The 19,743-nt window shown below is 44.4% G+C and overlaps 2 protein-coding genes across 2 annotated transcripts; both read right to left on the bottom strand.

Annotated features, from left to right (window-relative positions):
- Positions 1 to 4,334: 4,334 nt before the first annotated feature.
- LOC141021080 (protein STRICTOSIDINE SYNTHASE-LIKE 10-like) lies at positions 4,335 to 4,835 on the bottom strand. Its single transcript, XM_073496020.1, has one exon. It carries the CDS (start codon positions 4,833 to 4,835, stop codon positions 4,335 to 4,337), a length of 501 nt encoding a protein of 166 aa, XP_073352121.1.
- A 12,043-nt stretch (positions 4,836 to 16,878) lies between these two features.
- LOC141020805 (protein STRICTOSIDINE SYNTHASE-LIKE 10-like) lies at positions 16,879 to 19,743 on the bottom strand. The gene is made up of 2 exons (XM_073495748.1): positions 19,403 to 19,743; positions 16,879 to 18,031 (listed from the first exon to the last, which is right to left on the bottom strand). The coding sequence occupies exons 1-2, from the start codon at positions 19,741 to 19,743 to the stop codon at positions 16,879 to 16,881; spliced, it is 1,494 nt and encodes a 497-aa protein (XP_073351849.1).

Below are 19,743 nucleotides of genomic sequence, written 5' to 3' on the forward strand. Positions count from 1 at the left end.
GCTCACCACAATGAACAGGGATGTATAGGATCTCAACTACTAATGTGTCATGATACAATTGCACTTATATTCTCTTAGTGCATCTTATTCTTGAGAACCGCTTAAGAAGATTGACAAGCATGATCCAAAAATCAGTTTGGTTTCATGCCTGGGAGATCGACGATGGAAGCCATTTGCTTGGTTCGACAACTTATGGAGAGATACAGGGAGCAAAAGAAGGACTTGCATATGGTGTTCATTGACTTGGAGAAGGCCTACGATAAGATACCGTGGAATGTCATGTGATGGGCCTTGGAGAAACACAAAGTCCCAGCAAAGTACATTACCCGCATCAAGGACATGTACGATAATGTTGTGACAAGTGTTCGAACAAGTGATGTCGACACTGATGACTTCCCGATTAAGATAGGACTACATCAGGGGTCAACTTTGAGCCCTTATCTTTTTGCCATGGTGATGGACGAGGTCACAAGGGATATACAAGGAGATATCCCATGGTGTATGCTCTTTGCGGACGATGTGGTGCTAGTTGACGATAGTCAGACGGGGGTAAATAGGAAGTTAGAGTTATGGAGACAAACCTTGGAATCGAAAGGGTTTAAGCTTAGTAGAACTAAAACTGAGTACATGATGTGCGGTTGCAGTACTACTAGGTGTGAGGAGGTGGAGGTTAGCCTTGGTGGGCAGGTGGTGCCCCGGAAGTACACCTTTCGATATTTGGGGCCAATGCTACAGGAGGATGGGGGTATTGATGAAGATGTGAACTGACGGCGGTTCGACCCGCAATGCTGTATGGCCTGAGTGTTGGCCGACTAAAAGGTGACATGTTCAACAGTTAGCGTAGCACCAATTGAAGAGAAGCTTGTCCAACATCGTCTGAGATGGTTTGGGCATATTCAACACAGGCCTCCAAAAGATCCAGTGCATAGCGGACGGATAAAACGTACGGAGAATGTCAAGAGAGGTCGGGGTAGACCGAAGTTGACATGGGAGGAGTCCGTTAAGAGAGACATGAAGGATTGGGGTATCACCAAAAAACTATCTATGGATAGGGGTGCGTGGAAGCTTGCAATCCATGTGTCGGAGCCATCAGTTGGTCACGAGATCTTAGGGGTTTCACCTCTAGCCTACCCCAACTTGTTTGATACTAAAGGCTTTGTTGTTGTTGTTACTAAGGTTTAATATAACTTTTTTAATCTTTCAATGAAGTAACTTCATTTTTTTTCAAACTATAACTAGCTTAGTATAACGTAGGTTTGTACTTTCCAAGGAGTTCCATGGAAATGATTGGAACATGAGTTCAATATATACTGATATAGAATTTTATTAGTTTGTGTGAGTTTCCTATGTTGATGCACCCATGCTACTTGATTTTGAATACTAGGATTTTTATACCGAGAACTTATGTCATTTCTCTTCTCTATATATATTACTAATCATTGATGCATAAATAAAAAAAATCACATCTGTATGATATTATCTGTAACTTAAATTGCTTTCCCGTGGAAGTGCACGGGTTGATGACTAATCTTGTAGTGATTGAAAGCACATAACTTCAGCTTTGAAGAATAGGAAAAAATGTCAATAATAATTATGTTCCACGCAATATTATAAAACATTTTTTTACATGAATTGAAATAACTGACAGCAAATTATTCAACAACAAGCTGATAAAAGGATACAGCAATGTCTTGACACTAGACGTCTTGATGGAACATATCGCTCGAACATGGTACTAGTCATCAGATTCAGACTCATCACTGCCGATGCCTAGCGCCAACATGTAATCACCACGCCGATCATCGCCATCGGCCAAGTCCTGTTGCTGCACAAGTGTAAGGCTCCCCTCTGTGACGTCCACCCAGAACAACTCGACAACCATGTCCACGTGTTCGCTAGGGAACACGACAAGGACGTCACGCACGAGCTGCATTCTCATCACCCCGTCGCGGTGGCGGGCCAGTTGCAGGAAGGATCTGATGAACGAGTTGTTACTAAGCCTGTGGCGAGCGTGCTGCCTAGCCACGCACACGAAGTGAGGCTGCGGTCGGAGCGCATATCTGAGCAAATCCCCTTCTAGAGTTGGCAGGAAGAACTGGCCGCGCACGAAGAGCCCGGACTTTGACAGCGCCGGCGAAGGATCCATGATCTGCCACCTGACGTCGCCGGGCTTTGCGTGCATGATTACTTCCCTGAACGACCCCACCGTCACATACAGCACCACGGTGGGATCAGCCTCGCCGTCGTTGTAGACCATTCCTGCCGCGTTCCACTCGATCGCCCAGGGTGGGCTCTCGAGGAAGACGTTGGGCAGGTCAGCGACGGCCCCGGTCACCGGGTTGAACAGCCGCATATCCCACCCTAAGGCTAAGAGCACCAGGAGGCCCTCGGCGCTGGCGACGACGTCCCCGTACTCCCGAGGGATGTTGAGCTCGATGGAGGCGCTGGTGAGATGGTTTACGAACCTGGCCTTGTGATCGGTGCGCTCATCCCCTTTCGTCATCTCCCATTGCCATGGGTAGAAGCGCGGGTCCATGCCCACTAGCTTCGGGTCGGCAGTGGCGGCCCTCCACGGCTTGCACGCACCTCAAAGCGCCATGTAGTCCTTTACGTCGGAGGCCAATACCATCTCCGCCACCTTGGGTAGCAGCAGGTCGGCGAAGACCATTTCCCGGTCTAGGCTGTCCAGCTCATCCATTGAGGCGCATACGCTGCAAATCAAGAGATTGGAGTACATTAATCTAACAAATCAGGAGAATACCCCACTAGAGTTTAGAGATTCATTTCCTGGATGCATGCTTTTGAAACTTGGAAATCAAGAGATTAGAGATTCATTCCGTCGATGCATATGCTTTTGATCTAGCAACAAGAAAAAAATATAAAATAGATCTAATCCGTAAAAGATATAGCTATATGCATGCGTAATTTCATATAGTGTACCCACCGTTTTTGGCCGGAATCCTCGGGGCAGGCGATGAACGACCGGCCAATCTCCGGCGCGGCTGCAGGAGCGTTGGTGGCGGCGGCTGCAACAGGGAGCTGGGGTTCCATTTTGCGGCTAGGGTTGTTGGGAGGGCAGGCTAGCTTGCGGAGGCCGGGATGGGTTGGCTTTAAATGGCGGCCGGGCAGCTACAAGTGAAAGGGAACGCTGTGTGGATTGAACGAAAATGGAAGGTAGTAGACAGACATGAGGTCACAGCTAGGCTAGGCGACGAGATTAATTATACGACCAGCTGGTGTATTTTTCGTCATAAATTAATATGCTTCGATCCTGTACCCTTGGATGCCAATCAAACGGCGCCCATTTGGAGACCATTAGCTGTTCAGGTGATTATATCAGAGGAAGAAAGGAGTTGCACGTGCGTACATGCAGTGGAATTCAAACGTACAAATGAACACAAAATGGATGTAGTTTAGCATACATCGTGTGCATGCAAAAAAAAACTATAAAAAAAATATGACAACTTGTGGTCTGCACAAAAAACATATATGTGAATGACACATTAAACTATAAACTTATAATCTCGTATATTTTGCATAGTTAAAAAGTGCTCATATTTTAAATGAAATTTTGCAGGGCATAAGATACAACATAACCTATTTTAATAGATACAAAAAATAAACCCATCTCAACGAATTTGTTCATTACGTCTGAACTTCTTTTATTCTTGGCGGTTTCTGTTGTAGAATTTTAGAACCACATATATGCAATGCAATTCACACATACACATATGCCCTGAAAGTTTTTGTATGCCAGGACACTATATTATTTTTGATAAAACACAAAAGCTTTTGTCTCGATGCATTGATAAAATGAGAGAACAAATATTTTTACATGCCTAGTGACGGGCCACACCCCAATGTACAATACTACACTTCTACGTAGCAACCATTGGGAGGAGTGCCGTCACAGTACACGTCTAAGTATAACCATTGTTTCTTGTCAAAAATAATATAGTGTCTTGACATACAAAAACTTTGAGGGCATATGTGTATGTGTGAATTGCACTGCATATATGTGGTTCTAGAATTCTACAGCAGGAATAAAGAGCAAATTCATTGACTTTGCGTGTTTACGTGAAGGGAACAATCCACGAGTGCATGGTGCGTCCCTGCTCTCTCGCTAGCAATAGCATGCAGGCTGGCTCTTATATGGATAGAATTTAGCTTTTATGCACGTAAATATGGAGGAAAGAACAAATAATGATTTGCTGATAGAAAATGTGTATTACAATAGTCCATCCGACGAAAACAAAAATAAATTGAAAAATTACATTTAGTGGTAAGAGCAAGAAACTAAAAGGCATCCTATATGCATCTACTACAATAGTTCTCTACTTGCGCTTAACAACGCCGACATAAGGAAGCTCTACCGAACCCAAGTAGATTTTGCCATTTGCTCTCTCCATAATCTCGGTGGGCCTCACCTTCTTTGGCCCTCTCATCTCCTCGACTATCTTCCCATCGTTACCGACCCTGACAGCGAGACGATGACTATCACGACCAAAGGGTAACTCATTCTTCTCGCGGTGTAACGCCACCCAATAGCCTCCTTTGGTGTCGGGCCTCACGTTATCTGGATAGCCGGGCAGGTCGGCAAAAGGCTCCGATGTGCCTGCGTTGACCCCTTTGATCCAATGCCTCAGCAGCTTGCATGGTCCGGTAGATGCGACCACGAGGTGAGTGCGGTCGGCGCTGAGCGCGACGCCGTTGGGGTACGTCATGCCCGCCTGGAGCACCGTGACATCGGATGTCCGTGGGTCGTACCTCATGAGGCGGCCCGTCGAGTCCCCGGTGCGAGTGACCATCTCATGCTGCGACCTTTGATAGTTCATCGAGCTGTCGGTGAAGTAGACCTGACCCGTAACTTGATCGACGTCAACACCGTTGGTGAAGCGCAGAGGAAAACCGTCAACCTGGTTGACCAACACGGTGGCCTCCCCGCCGCCCGGCGCAACCCGCATCAGCCCCTTGTATGCGTCGGCCACGTAGAGGTCACCCGATTTCTGGTTGAACCGTAGGCCGAGCGAACGGCCGCAGCGGCTCTCCCTCGCAGTCTCAGTCTCCGGGCTGAACTTGGACGGCGTGCACGTCCAGCTTCACGTGTATTGTGTACGGGAGCAGAAGAATCGATCCACCTGCTAGCCTGCTTGCTTCGGAGCTCGTACAGCTTGTTCCTTGGGAAAGCACTCCATCGTCATCGTCTCGCCGTCGCCGGAAGTACTCGTCGTCGGGACTCGGCCAATAACCGTTCCGACCAAAACCCCTCTCTTTCCTTGTTTTCACCAACGTACCTTAGGACATGTACAATGATGCTATCTTAAGAATGCCACGTAGGATAAAAGATAAGGTGGAGGAGAGAGAACTCATAAGAAAAGGCTAGTCTTTTCTTATTTAAGAGAAGACAAGAGATGATCTCTTAGCACAATATGTCTCACCATGTTTTTAGAAATAACTAGTTATTGAGGATAAGGCTAAGAGATGACCCATTGTAGACAAATATTTCTATCATCTCTAAATTACATGCAAGACTTAAGATAAGACCATTTTATCAACCATTGTACATGCCATCTTATCAACCAACTAGTACTACGAATGGTACACGTACACAGGACAGGAGCACGTACGCCATCCATACTCCATAAATTAAAAGAATCTAAAAATATTACTCCATTAAGGAGCAATACCGCCGTCTTCCCCGCCTAAGGTTTTGGATTTCGGAAAATATACCGCCCCAGAATGAAATTGACGCAATTCGGCTTTAACGGAAATTCCGGACGAAGAGCACCATCCATATTTTGTGTTCATGAACGAAAATGAGCCGATTTTGAACAAAAATAAACGAAATTACCCCCGCAAGAAAAATATATCATAAAGGGTTTCTTATTTTTTTTTGGCACGGATGCACAGAAGTAGGCGGACTACACTGAGCTCGGCCGGCCAAACCTTAGATCAGGGCCTGGGTGTTCCGGAGTGACGGCGCCCACTAAACCAGAGGCCGCCACCGCAGCGGTGATCCCAACAAGTGTGTATCATTGCAGGACAAAATTTAAAGAAGAGCTCAAGTGGATCATCTACAGAGCGAAAAGGCATGAATACAGTGGCTTTCATGACTAGGTGAAAGATTTTCGTTAAGCCAGACTGTAATTGTTGTAATCTAGTAAACTAGATATATTATTTATTTATTTGTATTTGTATGTTTTTATTTCTTTCTTTTCTTTCCTGAAGACTTTCTATTACTTTTTAAAAATTAATTAAAATACGCAGCAGAGTCCTGCTGTTTCCCTAAAATAAGGGAACTTAACCCTTCCCCAGAACTGATACAAATAATTAGAGTTAGCATAGTACTTCCCATCAGGAGTCCATTTCCAGCTTAGAACATCCTCCCTTTCAGATAGCAAAATTACTTGAGTGTGGTGCCAAAGGCTGATAAATTTAGGAAGAACATCAACGTCCGGGTTGTGCTTTATCGAAGAAATCCATTTACTGTTGGTGAGGCCCTCATTAACAATGATCTTCCTCTTCTTGCTGTGTTTATAAAGATTTGGGAAGACAAATGCAGGAGCCTCCCCATTCAATCAGTGGTCAGGCCAAAAGGAAACTGATTTGCCATAACCCAAGATGAAACAAGTACTAGCAACAAACAGAGCCTTGACTTCCTTATCGACAGGAATCGGAAGATCATGCCATAGCTTGTCAGTTCCTCTATGATTGAGCCACAACCACCTCGCTTTTAGAGCAATACCTTGTTTGTGAACACAAGGGATACCGAGCCCACCAAACTGCACTGGCGAGCAAACCTGCGACCATCGCACCAAGCACTTACCGCCAGTGATAGCATCAACTCCTGCCCAAAGGAAAGCACGCTGCAGTTTGTCAATCTGCTTGATAACCCACTATGGTTGCTCCATGGCAAGAAGCAAAAATATGAGCATGGCCGATAATACGAAGCGAACAAGAACCAACCCCCAGAGGAGGAGATCCAACAAGCCTTCCATGCAACAATTTTCTTGATGAGCTTATCCAGGAACTACCACACGGCGTACGTGGAGAGCACTTCCAAGCAAAAAAAAACTTATCCAGGAGCTCTTGGACATCAGTCAATTTCAGACGCTTATCCAAGAGGGGCATCCCCGAATAAGGACAAGGGAAGCTAGCAATCTGACAACCAATAGCAACTTGCAGAGAGGTGAGATCAATACCATCACATCTGATTGGAAGAATTTTACTTTTGGCCATATTGGTGCATAGGCCTGTAGCTTTACCAAAGAGATCCATGATCTGCGAAACAACATTGATGTCCAGCAATAAAGGTTTGATGAAGATGATAACATCGTCTGCGTAAATGCAGGCCCTATGCTTGATGGTCATCTTGCTGAGGGGCGAGAGGACGTTGAGCTGCTGAGCGAGGTCCATCAGGCGACCAAGACAATCAACGACCAAGACAAAGATATATGTAGAGTCAATGTAGAGGGATGAGCTCCTACGTGATTACAGCTCCACTTTGATTACATAAGTAGGGAACAACAACTATCTAGAGAAAATATATGACACAATTATACATGAAACAGAAAAAAGGATAACATCCGCACCAATTGTTGTGCTATTTTGTTTTCTCTTTTCAGCATGAAATTCCTTGAGGAATATAAGTAGTGAACGGTGTGCATACCCAGTATACCAAGAGGATGGACATCAAAGTGATCACATCTTTTTTTTAAAGGCACATGCAACCTGTTAAAAAATGAGTGCTGAATTTACTTATCGTAGTTAGGTACAAATGAAGTAAATAGAACAAAAATGTATAAGAATTTACCATATTATTTTCAGATCGAACTTATATGTACACTAGCTAGCTAAATAAAAATAGAACAGGTGAGTGAGGAAAACATCATCAAGGAGATTGACCACGAGAAGCTGATCTTATATGCATATACACTAATTAAGATCAGGAAAAAAAGATCAATAAACCGACACAGCGTGCACACTAATAACATCAGGAAAAAATATCAATATTTTCCTTCACAAAAACGTCATAAGAGTCGCAATCTCAAAAGAAAAAACTAACAACGTTATAAGAGACCTTTTCTCACAAGAAACGGGGACCATCAGCACTTTTCCTAAAAAAAAAAGACCATCACCACGGTCCTCTCCTATCATCTATTTATTAAAAAAAACATGCTTCCATAACCAGAATACATGGTAGCTCCTCCTCTTTTCTTTCATGAATAAAACCACGATCCAAGTCTCATCCAAGAAAACAGGTAGCAGCTGAGGCCGTTGATGCTGTATATGGGCGTGCAATGTGGGAGCTGCACAGAGTCGCCGGTGGCCAGGTTCCACGAGAGCAGGGAGACCGTGTTGCATATGCATGTTGATATGTATATAGTGCCCAGGGTTGGAGATTGATCAGCGGATGCTAGCTATCTAATATCCGTATCCCTGAGTGTTTGACGATGGAGGCGGTGGCGTGCATCAGCTTGGCAACAACGACGGGATGCAAGTGGGCGGCTTGCCTCCGTGGGCTGTGTGGCAAACTCGACTGTGCAGCCATCCATTCTCCTCAGAAGCTAAGCGATGCAGGTTCCTTTGCCGCGAAAACGCCCTATATTTCCGACGAGATGTATGATCCTGTACTTTTTGGCACAGTATCATTAACACCCACTAGTAGAAAAAGAGGCTTCCATACGCCCCCATTAGTCTTCAAAATAATCGAACCGCGACCAAAGGGGTCTTTAGTCACGGTTCGGGAGGAGACCCGCGACCAACTATCTGGGCCCAGCGCGCTCGGTCGACAGCTGGCGGACGGGAGGGGCTTTAGTCCCGGTTGGCGGTCCTCAGGCTGGCCCGAAGGCCTTTAGTCGCGGTTAGCCAGACCAACCGGGACTAAAGGTCGCGACTAATGGCCTTCGGGATTTGAGGCTTCATTTTCAAACTCTACCACCCCCTGGATCGCCTTTTCAGTTTTAGAAAAAACAAAAGAAAATGATGGAAATGTGAAAAAAAAAGTTTCCCATGTTATATGTGGTCTAGTTTTTGGGAAAATGAACAAATATGAATTTCGACTTTATTTGCAAAATCTCTCTGGAATTTCTTAAAATGGGCATAACTTTTGCATACGAACTCGGATGAAAAAGTTTTTTATATGAAAAATCATCTACTCGAAAAGTTACATCCGAATTTAACCGGGGGAACCCCGTTAAACATTTTCAAAATCCTCAAAAACCTAACAGAAAAAAAGATACGGGGCTTTTAAGATCTGGAGAGGCAAAAAAATTCAAAAAATTTCAAATTGTGGTCAAACTGTGGTCAAACAATGGTCAAACTTATTATTCTAGAATATTAGTGTTACTAAATAATTATTTCAGATTTTTTTAAACTTTGGTCAAATCTGGTCAAACTGTGGTCAAACAGTGGTCAAACAATGGTCCAACTAATTATTCCAGAAATATTAGTGTTACTAAATAATTATTGTTTTTTAAAACAATAGTTTCAAACTCAAACAGTGAAATGTGTCACTTCGTGCTCAAGCTAAATTCCTGAGGGTTAATAGAATGACATCCTACTATTGTCAGGAAAACAACAAGTGCAGACTTGGAAACGAGGGAGAATAGAACCCGGAAGTTAAGCGTGCTCAGGCTGGAGTAGTGAGAGGATGGGTGACCGTCCGGGAAGTTAGATAATTTGGAATGATGAGGGGTGATTAGAGATTAGAGGATAAATTGAGCAGTGATGAGGGGTGGTGATTAGAGATTAGAGGTTAAAATAATTCAAAAATTTGAAAATAAAAAAAAATTAAAAAAATTCGCAAAGAAACCAGGTTTAGGGGGGCTAAAACCCTCAACCTGCGGAGGAGGCCTTTAGTCCCGGTTAGCCACGAGAACCGGGACTAAAGGTCCTCCGCCCCGACGGACCCCTGGCGCCCACGTGGACGGGCCTTTAGTCCCGGTTAGCCACGAGAACCGGGACTAAAGCCTTTAGTCGCGGTTCGTAAGAGGCGCGACTAGGGGGGGGGGGGTCTTTAGTCGCGCATATTTAGTCCCGGTTGCACAGCCGGGACTAAAGGCCTTTGCGAACCGGGACTAAAGGCCCATTTTCTACTAGATTGGTTACCCTGAGAAGCACGGGTACACGAGGATAGCTAGCTAAAGCTAGCTATTCTATTATGAGAGAAGATGCACGCTGACGTACGTACAAGCAATACCCTCATCCATTGTTTCCCATGGCTGCACAACAGACGTGAGGACGTACTGGCCATATGAGCTTCTCATCACGTCGGGGCTGCATCACGCGTTTCCTGGTGCAGGTGCAGCCCACTAATTATTGGATTGAACCCCTACTGTATTCTACAAGCCATTAAATTCGTCACCAAATATCTGATAAATGAGGTTGATCCGTACCATCTGAACAAAAATATTGAAGCCGTCCTTCCATGTCACCCTCACTTATATCTAGGAGCATTCTGCTCGTTCCAAATGGTCCGAAGCAAGAGCACTGCACCACCAATCTTGCTAAACAACATCATCCGCGAGGCAAACCATTGGATCACCGCCAGAGCTATGAAATTAGGGAACATTATTTTGTGTGACTATTCCTGCATGCCGTGTAGAAGTGTGCCCTTGTAACAAACTATATTCTCTTCTTATTTAATAGATGATGCAAATCTTTTGCCTCTGTTTCGAAAAAAAACTTATATCTAGGAGCAGTAGTTGCCTCTCCTCCACATGCACATCCTCTAAGCCACCACACAGGTAGTTCGCATGTCAGAAAGAAAATATTCCTTCTTTCCCTGACCAGTTCACAAGATTACTTCTGTTTATTTTTTAATTGGTACCACACTAGGATACCTTGGATGGATGAAAGATGATGGCTTCATACTACCATGTTATTACCCTGCACGTGAAACATCAATAGTGCATTAGAAGTTGAGTCATGGGAATTGCTGATGCTTTACTCCACAGATTGCATGCAGATATGCATTTTCTTACCACGTAAAGTGGCTATTATTTACTCATACTGATTCCATTGATATTTATATACTCCAGATGAGAGTTAACTCCTAGATCTGACCCAATGATTGCTTTGTCCATTATCGAAGTTGCTTATTTTTTAAACCTTTTGGACATTGTATGTTTGCTTGAGTTAGTGTTCATATAGTATATCTATTAAATGAAGCATGCACGTGATTTCTTTCTATTTGAATTTCTATCTCGATTATATGAGTCATGCATATACATCTCCCTATACAACCACTTAATTTCCAGTTCTCTTCCTCTGATTTTTGTTTCCCTCTTAAGTGAAGACGTCCATGATTTTGAATTTCAATCATATTTTTGTCCAAAGTCGGTTGTCCTCCAATGAAGCCATTAGCTATTGTCTCTATGATGAAACCATCAACTATTGTTACCAAATAGCAAGTATATTTCTTCAGGAAATTGTTCTTAGTTCAGACACAAATATGCCATGCAAGCTTAATTATTTCATCATGTTCTGCATTTAATCGTTGTTTCCATCTACCATTTCATCTTTTTGGTTGTAGTGTATGTTTGAGAAAAAGGGGAGATGCCTATAGTTGGAAGCCCCGGATGGAATCCTAATCACCTTTTTCATGATATATGCTTCCTTTAAATTACTTTATTTACTATGATCTTTCGGATTTGTTATTTATTCACTATTTAATCGATACAAATAACAAAGATTCATGACACATAAGCAACATCCAGTTGACAAGGCTATACTGACATTTACTTTTGTATGATTTCTCCAAAACTTTCACTTATTATGGATGATGAGGAGCAGTTTATGTTCGTTCTAAGATTGCAATAACTAATGTTCTGAAACAGATATAGCTTAAAATCTGAGACCAGAGTAGAGAAATAACCAGTTTATGAATTGTTAGTAATTTTTGTAATAGCAGAATTATTATTTTATTATTGGTAGCAGGATTTGATTAGTTGATGGAAGCAACAAGAAATTAAATCTAAAATTATCCTTTTGGGGCATGTTCGGTGATGACCAAGGAGTTCCTTTTCTCAAGATATAGTACATTGGTGCAGCAAAAAGTCACTTTGGAGCACGGGTGCATTGGAGCCCTATATTTTGAATAATGCCAAAATGCTATTTTGAAGTTTCAAAAAATTATGAAAATAAATCAACATGTTTATATGGATGTATATTACACATGTGCAAAATTTGATGCTGATATAAGTGACCATGTGAGTCACACGAAAATGACAAAATCAGGACTCTGGAAAGATGAATAGTGCATGTATTATTCACTATTTGGAAATCATCATTTTGTCATTTTTGTATAGCTCACATGTTTACTTATTTCATCGCCAAACTTTACACATATGTAATATACATCCATATGATCATGTAGAATTCTTTTCGGATTTTTTTTAAAAAATGAATGTGATTATTAAAGTATTTAAAATAAGGTCCTCCAATACGCCCGCGTTCCAAAAATCCACTCTCGCTGGTGCAGGCTATTCTTATAGGTTATTTTTGCATAATGAGTTGCATGCATGCTCCCTTTGCCAAGGTTAGCTCACCACAATGAACAGGGATGTATAGGATCTCAACTACTAATGTGTCATGATACAATTGCACTTATATTCTCTTAGTGCATCTTATTCTTGAGAACCGCTTAAGAAGAATGACAAGCATGATCCAAAAATCAGTTTGGTTTCATGCCTGGGAGATCGACGATGGAAGCCATTTGCTTGGTTCGACAACTTATGGAGAGATACAGGGAGCAAAAGAAGGACTTGCATATGGTGTTCATTGACTTGGAGAAGGCCTACGATAAGATACCGTGGAATGTCATGTGATGGGCCTTGGAGAAACACAAAGTCCCAGCAAAGTACATTACCCGCATCAAGGACATGTACGATAATGTTGTGACAAGTGTTCGAACAAGTGATGTCGACACTGATGACTTCCCGATTAAGATAGGACTACATCAGGGGTCAACTTTGAGCCCTTATCTTTTTGCCATGGTGATGGACGAGGTCACAAGGGATATACAAGGAGATATCCCATGGTGTATGCTCTTTGCGGACGATGTGGTGCTAGTTGACGATAGTCAGACGGGGGTAAATAGGAAGTTAGAGTTATGGAGACAAACCTTGGAATCGAAAGGGTTTAAGCTTAGTAGAACTAAAACTGAGTACATGATGTGCGGTTGCAGTACTACTAGGTGTGAGGAGGTGGAGGTTAGCCTTGGTGGGCAGGTGGTGCCCCGGAAGTACACCTTTCGATATTTGGGGCCAATGCTACAGGAGGATGGGGGTATTGATGAAGATGTGAACTGACGGCGGTTCGACCCGCAATGCTGTATGGCCTGAGTGTTGGCCGACTAAAAGGTGACATGTTCAACAGTTAGCGTAGCACCAATTGAAGAGAAGCTTGTCCAACATCGTCTGAGATGGTTTGGGCATATTCAACACAGGCCTCCAAAAGATCCAGTGCATAGCGGACGGATAAAACGTACGGAGAATGTCAAGAGAGGTCGGGGTAGACCGAAGTTGACATGGGAGGAGTCCGTTAAGAGAGACATGAAGGATTGGGGTATCACCAAAAAACTATCTATGGATAGGGGTGCGTGGAAGCTTGCAATCCATGTGTCGGAGCCATCAGTTGGTCACGAGATCTTAGGGGTTTCACCTCTAGCCTACCCCAACTTGTTTGATACTAAAGGCTTTGTTGTTGTTGTTACTAAGGTTTAATATAACTTTTTTAATCTTTCAATGAAGTAACTTCATTTTTTTTCAAACTATAACTGGCTTAGTATAACGTAGGTTTGTACTTTCCAAGGAGTTCCATGGAAATGATTGGAACATGAGTTCAATATATACTGATATAGAATTTTATTAGTTTGTGTGAGTTTCCTATGTTGATGCACCCATGCTACTTGATTTTGAATACGAGGATTTTTATACCGAGAACTTATGTCATTTCTCTTCTCTATATATATTACTCATCATTGATGCATAAATAAAAAAAATCACATCTGTATGATATTATCTGTAACTTAAATTGCTTTCCCGTGGAAGTGCACGGGTTGATGACTAATCTTGTAGTGATTGAAAGCACATAACTTCAGCTTTGAAGAATAGGAAAAAATGTCAATAATAATTATGTTCCACGCAATATTATAGAACATTTTTTTACATGAATTGAAATAACTGACAGCAAATTATTCAACAACAAGCTGATAAAAGGATACAACAATGTCTTGACACTAGACGTCTTGATGGAACATATCGCTGGAACATGGTACTAGTCATCAGATTCAGACTCATCACTGCCGATGCCTAGCGCCAACATGTAATCACCACGCCGATCATCGCCATCGGCCAAGTCCTGTTGCTGCACAAGTGTAAGGCTCCCCTCTGTGACGTCCACCCAGAACAACTCGACAACCATGTCCACGTGTTCGCTAGGGAACACGACAAGGACGTCACGCACGAGCTGCATTCTCATCACCCCGTCGCGGTGGCGGGCCAGTTGCAGGAAGGATCTGATGAACGAGTTGTTACTAAGCCTGTGGCGAGCGTGCTGCCTAGCCACGCACACGAAGTGAGGCTGCGGTCGGAGCGCATATCTGAGCAAATCCCCTTCTAGAGTTGGCAGGAAGAACTGGCCGCGCACGAAGAGCCCGGACTCTGACAGCGCCGGCGAAGGATCCATGATCTGCCACCTGACGTCGCCGGGCTTTGCGTGCATGATTACTTCCCTGAACGACCCCACCGTCACATACAGCACCACGGTGGGATCAGCCTCGCCGTCGTTGTAGACCATTCCTGCCGCGTTCCACTCGATCGCCCAGGGTGGGCTCTCGAGGAAGACGTTGGGCAGGTCAGCGACGGCCCCGGTCACCGGGTTGAACAGCCGCATATCCCACCCTAAGGCTAAGAGCACCAAGAGGCCCTCGGCGCTGGCGACGACGTCCCCGTACTCCCGAGGGATGTTGAGCTCGATGGAGGCGCTGGTGAGATGGTTTACGAACCTGGCCTTGTGATCGGTGCGCTCATCCCCTTTCGTCATCTCCCATTGCCATGGGTAGAAGTGCGGGTCCATGCCCACTAGCTTCGGGTCGGCAGTGGCGGCCCTCCACGGCTTGCACACACCTCAAAGCGCCATGTAGTCCTTTACGTCGGAGGCCAATACCATCTCCGCCACCTTGGGTAGCAGCAGGTCGGCGAAGACGATTTCCCGGTCTAGGCTGTCCAGCTCATCCATTGAGGTGCATACGCTGCAAATCAAGAGATTGGAGTACATTAATCTAACAAATCAGGAGAATACCCCACTAGATTTTAGAGATTCATTTCCTGGATGCATGCTTTTGAAACTTGGAAATCAAGAGATTAGAGATTCATTCCGTCGATGCATATGCTTTTGATCTAGCAACAAGAAAAAAATATAAAATAGATCTAATCCGTAAAAGATATAGCTATATGCATGCGTAATTTCATATAGTGTACCCACCGTTTTTGGCCGGAATCCTCGGGGCAGGCGGTGAACGACCGGCCAATCTCCGGCGCGGCTGCAGGAGCGTTGGTGGCGGCGGCTGCAACAGGGAGCTGGGGTTCCATTTTGCGGCTAGGGTTGTTGGGAGGGCAGGCTAGCTTGCGGAGGCCGGGATGGGTTGGCTTTAAATGGCGGCCGGGCAGCTACAAGTGAAAGGGAACGCTGTGTGGATTGAACGAAAATGAAAGGTAGTAGATAGACATGAGGTCACAGCTAGGCTAGGCGACGAGATTAATTATACGACCAGCTGGTGTATTTTTCGTCATAAATTAATATGCTTCGATCCTGTACCCTTGGATGCCAATCAAACGGCGCCCATTTGGAGACCATTAGCTGTTCAGGTGATTATATCAGAGGAAGAAAGGAGTTGCACGTGCGTACATGCAGTGCAATTCAAACGTACAAATGAACACAAAATGGATGTAGTTTAGCATACATCGTGTGCATGCAAAAAAAACTATAAAAAAAATATGACAACTTGTGGTCTGCACAAAAAACATATATGTGAATGACACATTAAACTATAAACTTATAATCTCGTATATTTTGCATAGTTAAAAAGTGCTCATATTTTAAATGAAATTTTGCAGGGCATAAGATACAACATAACCTATTTTAATAGATACAAAAAATAAACCCATCTCAACGAATTTGTTCATTACGTCTGAACTTCTTTTATTCTTGGCGGTTTCTGTTGTAGAATTTTAGAACCACATATATGCAATGCAATTCACACATACACATATGCCCTGAAAGTTTTTGTATGCCAGGACACTATATTATTTTTGATAAAACACAAAAGCTTTTGTCTCGATGCATTGATAAAATGAGAGAACAAATATTTTTACATGCCTAGTGACGGGCCACACCCCAATGTACAATACTACACTTCTACGTAGCAACCATTGGGAGGAGTGCCGTCACAGTACACGTCTAAGTATAACCATTGTTTCTTGTCAAAAATAATATAGTGTCTTGACATACAAAAACTTTGAGGGCATATGTGTATGTGTGAATTGCACTGCATATATGTGGTTCTAGAATTCTACAGCAGGAATAAAGAGCAAATTCATTGACTTTGCGTGTTTACGTGAAGGGAACAATCCACGAGTGCATGGTGCGTCCCTGCTCTCTCGCTAGCAATAGCATGCAGGCTGGCTCTTATATGGATAGAATTTAGCTTTTATGCACGTAAATATGGAGGAAAGAACAAATAATGATTTGCTGATAGAAAATGTGTATTACAATAGTCCATCCGACGAAAACAAAAATAAATTGAAAAATTACATTTAGTGGTAAGAGCAAGAAACTAAAAGGCATCCTATATGCATCTACTACAATAGTTCTCTACTTGCGCTTAACAACGCCGACATAAGGAAGCTCTACCGAACCCAAGTAGATTTTGCCATTTGCTCTCTCCATAATCTCGGTGGGCCTCACCTTCTTTGGCCCTCTCATCTCCTCGACTATCTTCCCATCGTTACCGACCCTGACAGCGAGACGATGACTATCACGACCAAAGGGTAACTCATTCTTCTCGCGGTGTAACGCCACCCAATAGCCTCCTTTGGTGTCGGGCCTCACGTTATCTGGATAGCCGGGCAGGTCGGCAAAAGGCTCCGATGTGCCTGCGTTGACCCCTTTGATCCAATGCCTCAGCAGCTTGCATGGTCCGGTAGATGCGACCACGAGGTGAGTGCGGTCGGCGCTGAGCGCGACGCCGTTGGGGTACGTCATGCCCGCCTGGAGCACCGTGACATCGGATGTCCGTGGGTCGTACCTCATGAGGCGGCCCGTCGAGTCCCCGGTGCGAGTGACCATCTCATGCTGCGACCTTTGATAGTTCATCGAGCTGTCGGTGAAGTAGACCTGACCCGTAACTTGATCGACGTCAACACCGTTGGTGAAGCGCAGAGGAAAACCGTCAACCTGGTTGACCAACACGGTGGCCTCCCCGCCGCCCGGCGCAACCCGCATCAGCCCCTTGTATGCGTCGGCCACGTAGAGGTCACCCGATTTCTGGTTGAACCGTAGGCCGAGCGGACGGCCGCAGCGGCTCTCCCTGGCAGTCTCAGTCTCCGGGCTGAACTTGGACGGCGTGCACGTCCTGCTATCGTAGCCGGGTCCATATGCATAGGTAGTCCATCCTAGCTTTTCGCCGTTCCACTTGAGGATCCGGCCGTCAGAGACGCCGCTGTAGGGGCCCTGGCCTTGACCGTCGAAGGCGACGCTCTCCGGCCCGTGGACCGTCCCTCGCGGCAGCGGCAGCTGTTGGCTTCGTGAGGCATCGAAGCTAGTGGCGGCTAAGGCCCCGGGCATGAGGAGAAGGACGAGGATGATCAGCGTGACGGTGGTCTTGAGGAGGCGGCTCATGCTGCACCCCATGTTGTTGTCGATCTGCTGGTTGTCTCCTTGGCTCTTGGACTCTTGGTTAATAAGCACCTGCGCTGGATGGCTTGGTTTGATGGAGAGATCCAAGCTGGAGACTGCTCTTCCCCGCCTAAGGTTTTGGATTTCGGAAAATATACCGCCCCAGAATGAAATTGACGCAATTCGGCTTTAATGGAAATTCCGGACGAAGAGCACCATCCATATTTTGTGTTCTTGAACGAAAATGAGCCGATTTTGAACAAAAATAAACGAAATTACCCCCGCAAGAAAAATATATCATAAAGGGTTTCTTATTTTTTTTGGCACGGATGCACAGAAGTAGGCGGACTACACTGAGCTCGGCCGGCCAAACCTTAGATCAGGGCCTGGGTGTTCCGGCGTGACGGCGCCCACTAAACCAGAGGCCGCCACCGCAGCGGTGATCCCAACAAGTGTGTATCATTGCAGGACAAAATTTAAAGAAGAGCTCAAGTGGATCATCTACAGAGCGAAAAGGCATGAATACAGTGGCTTTCATGACTAGGTGAAAGATTTTCGTTAAGCCAGACTGTAATTGTTGTAATCTAGTAAACTAGATATATTATTTATTTATTTGTATTTGTATGTTTTTATTTCTTTCTTTTCTTTCCTGAAGACTTTCTATTACTTTTTAAAAATTAATAAAAATACGCAGCAGAGTCCTGCTGTTTCCCTAAAATAAGGGAACTTAACCCTTCCCCAGAACTGATACAAATAATCAGAGTTAGCATAGTACTTCCCATCAGGAGTCCATTTCCAGCTTAGAACATCCTCCCTTTCAGATAGCAAAATTACTTGAGTGTGGTGCCAAAGGCTGATAAATTTAGGAAGAACATCAACGTCCGGGTTGTGCTTTATCGAAGAAATCCATTTACTGTTGGTGAGGCCCTCATTAACAATGATCTTCCTCTTCTTGCTGTGTTTATAAAGATTTGGGAAGACAAATGCAGGAGCCTCCCCATTCAATCAGTGGTCAGGCCAAAAGGAAACTGATTTGCCATAACCCAAGATGAAACAAGTACTAGCAACAAACAGAGCCTTGACTTCCTTATCGACAGGAATCGGAAGATCATGCCATAGCTTGTCAGTTCCTCTATGATTGAGCCACAACCACCTCGCTTTTAGAGCAATACCTTGTTTGTGAACACAAGGGATACCGAGCCCACCAAACTGCACTGGCGAGCAAACCTGCGACCATCGCACCAAGCACTTACCGCCAGTGATAGCATCAACTCCTGCCCAAAGGAAAGCACGCTGCAGTTTGTCAATCTGCTTGATAACCCACTATGGTTGCTCCATGGCAAGAAGCAAAAATATGAGCATGGCCGATAATACGAAGCGAACAAGAACCAACCCCCAGATGAGGAGATCCAACAAGCCTTCCATGCAACAATTTTCTTGATGAGCTTATCCAGGAACTACCACACGGCGTACGTGGAGAGCACTTCCAAGCAAAAAAAACTTATCCAGGAGCTCTTGGACATCAGTCAATTTCAGACGCTTATCCAAGAGGGGCATCCCCGAATAAGGACAAGGGAAGCTAGCAATCTGACAACCAATAGCAACTTGCAGAGAGGTGAGATCAATACCATCACATCTGATTGGAAGAATTTTACTTTTGGCCATATTGGTGCATAGGCCTGTAGCTTTACCAAAGAGATCCATGATCTGCGAAACAGCATTGATGTCCAGCAATAAAGGTTTGATGAAGATGATAACATCGTCTGCGGAAATGCAGGCCCTATGCTTGATGGTCATCTTGCTGAGGGGCGAGAGGACGTTGAGCTGCTGAGCGAGGTCCAT

Source organism: Aegilops tauschii, chromosome 3 (assembly GCF_002575655.3).
Source record: "Aegilops tauschii subsp. strangulata cultivar AL8/78 chromosome 3, Aet v6.0, whole genome shotgun sequence".
Classification (NCBI taxonomy): Eukaryota; Viridiplantae; Streptophyta; class Magnoliopsida; order Poales; family Poaceae; genus Aegilops; species Aegilops tauschii.

Coding starts and splice junctions, on each gene's coding strand:
- LOC141021080 (XM_073496020.1), bottom strand. CDS start 4,835: ATGAACTATCAAAGGTCGCAGCATGAGATGGTCACTCGCACCGGGGAC.
- LOC141020805 (XM_073495748.1), bottom strand. CDS start 19,743: ATGGACCTCGCTCAGCAGCTCAACGTCCTCTCGCCCCTCAGCAAGATG. Junction 18,032..19,402: donor GTCCAAGAGCTCCTGGATAA/GTTTTTTTTGCT, acceptor CCAAAACCTTAG/GCGGGGAAGAGCAGTCTCCA.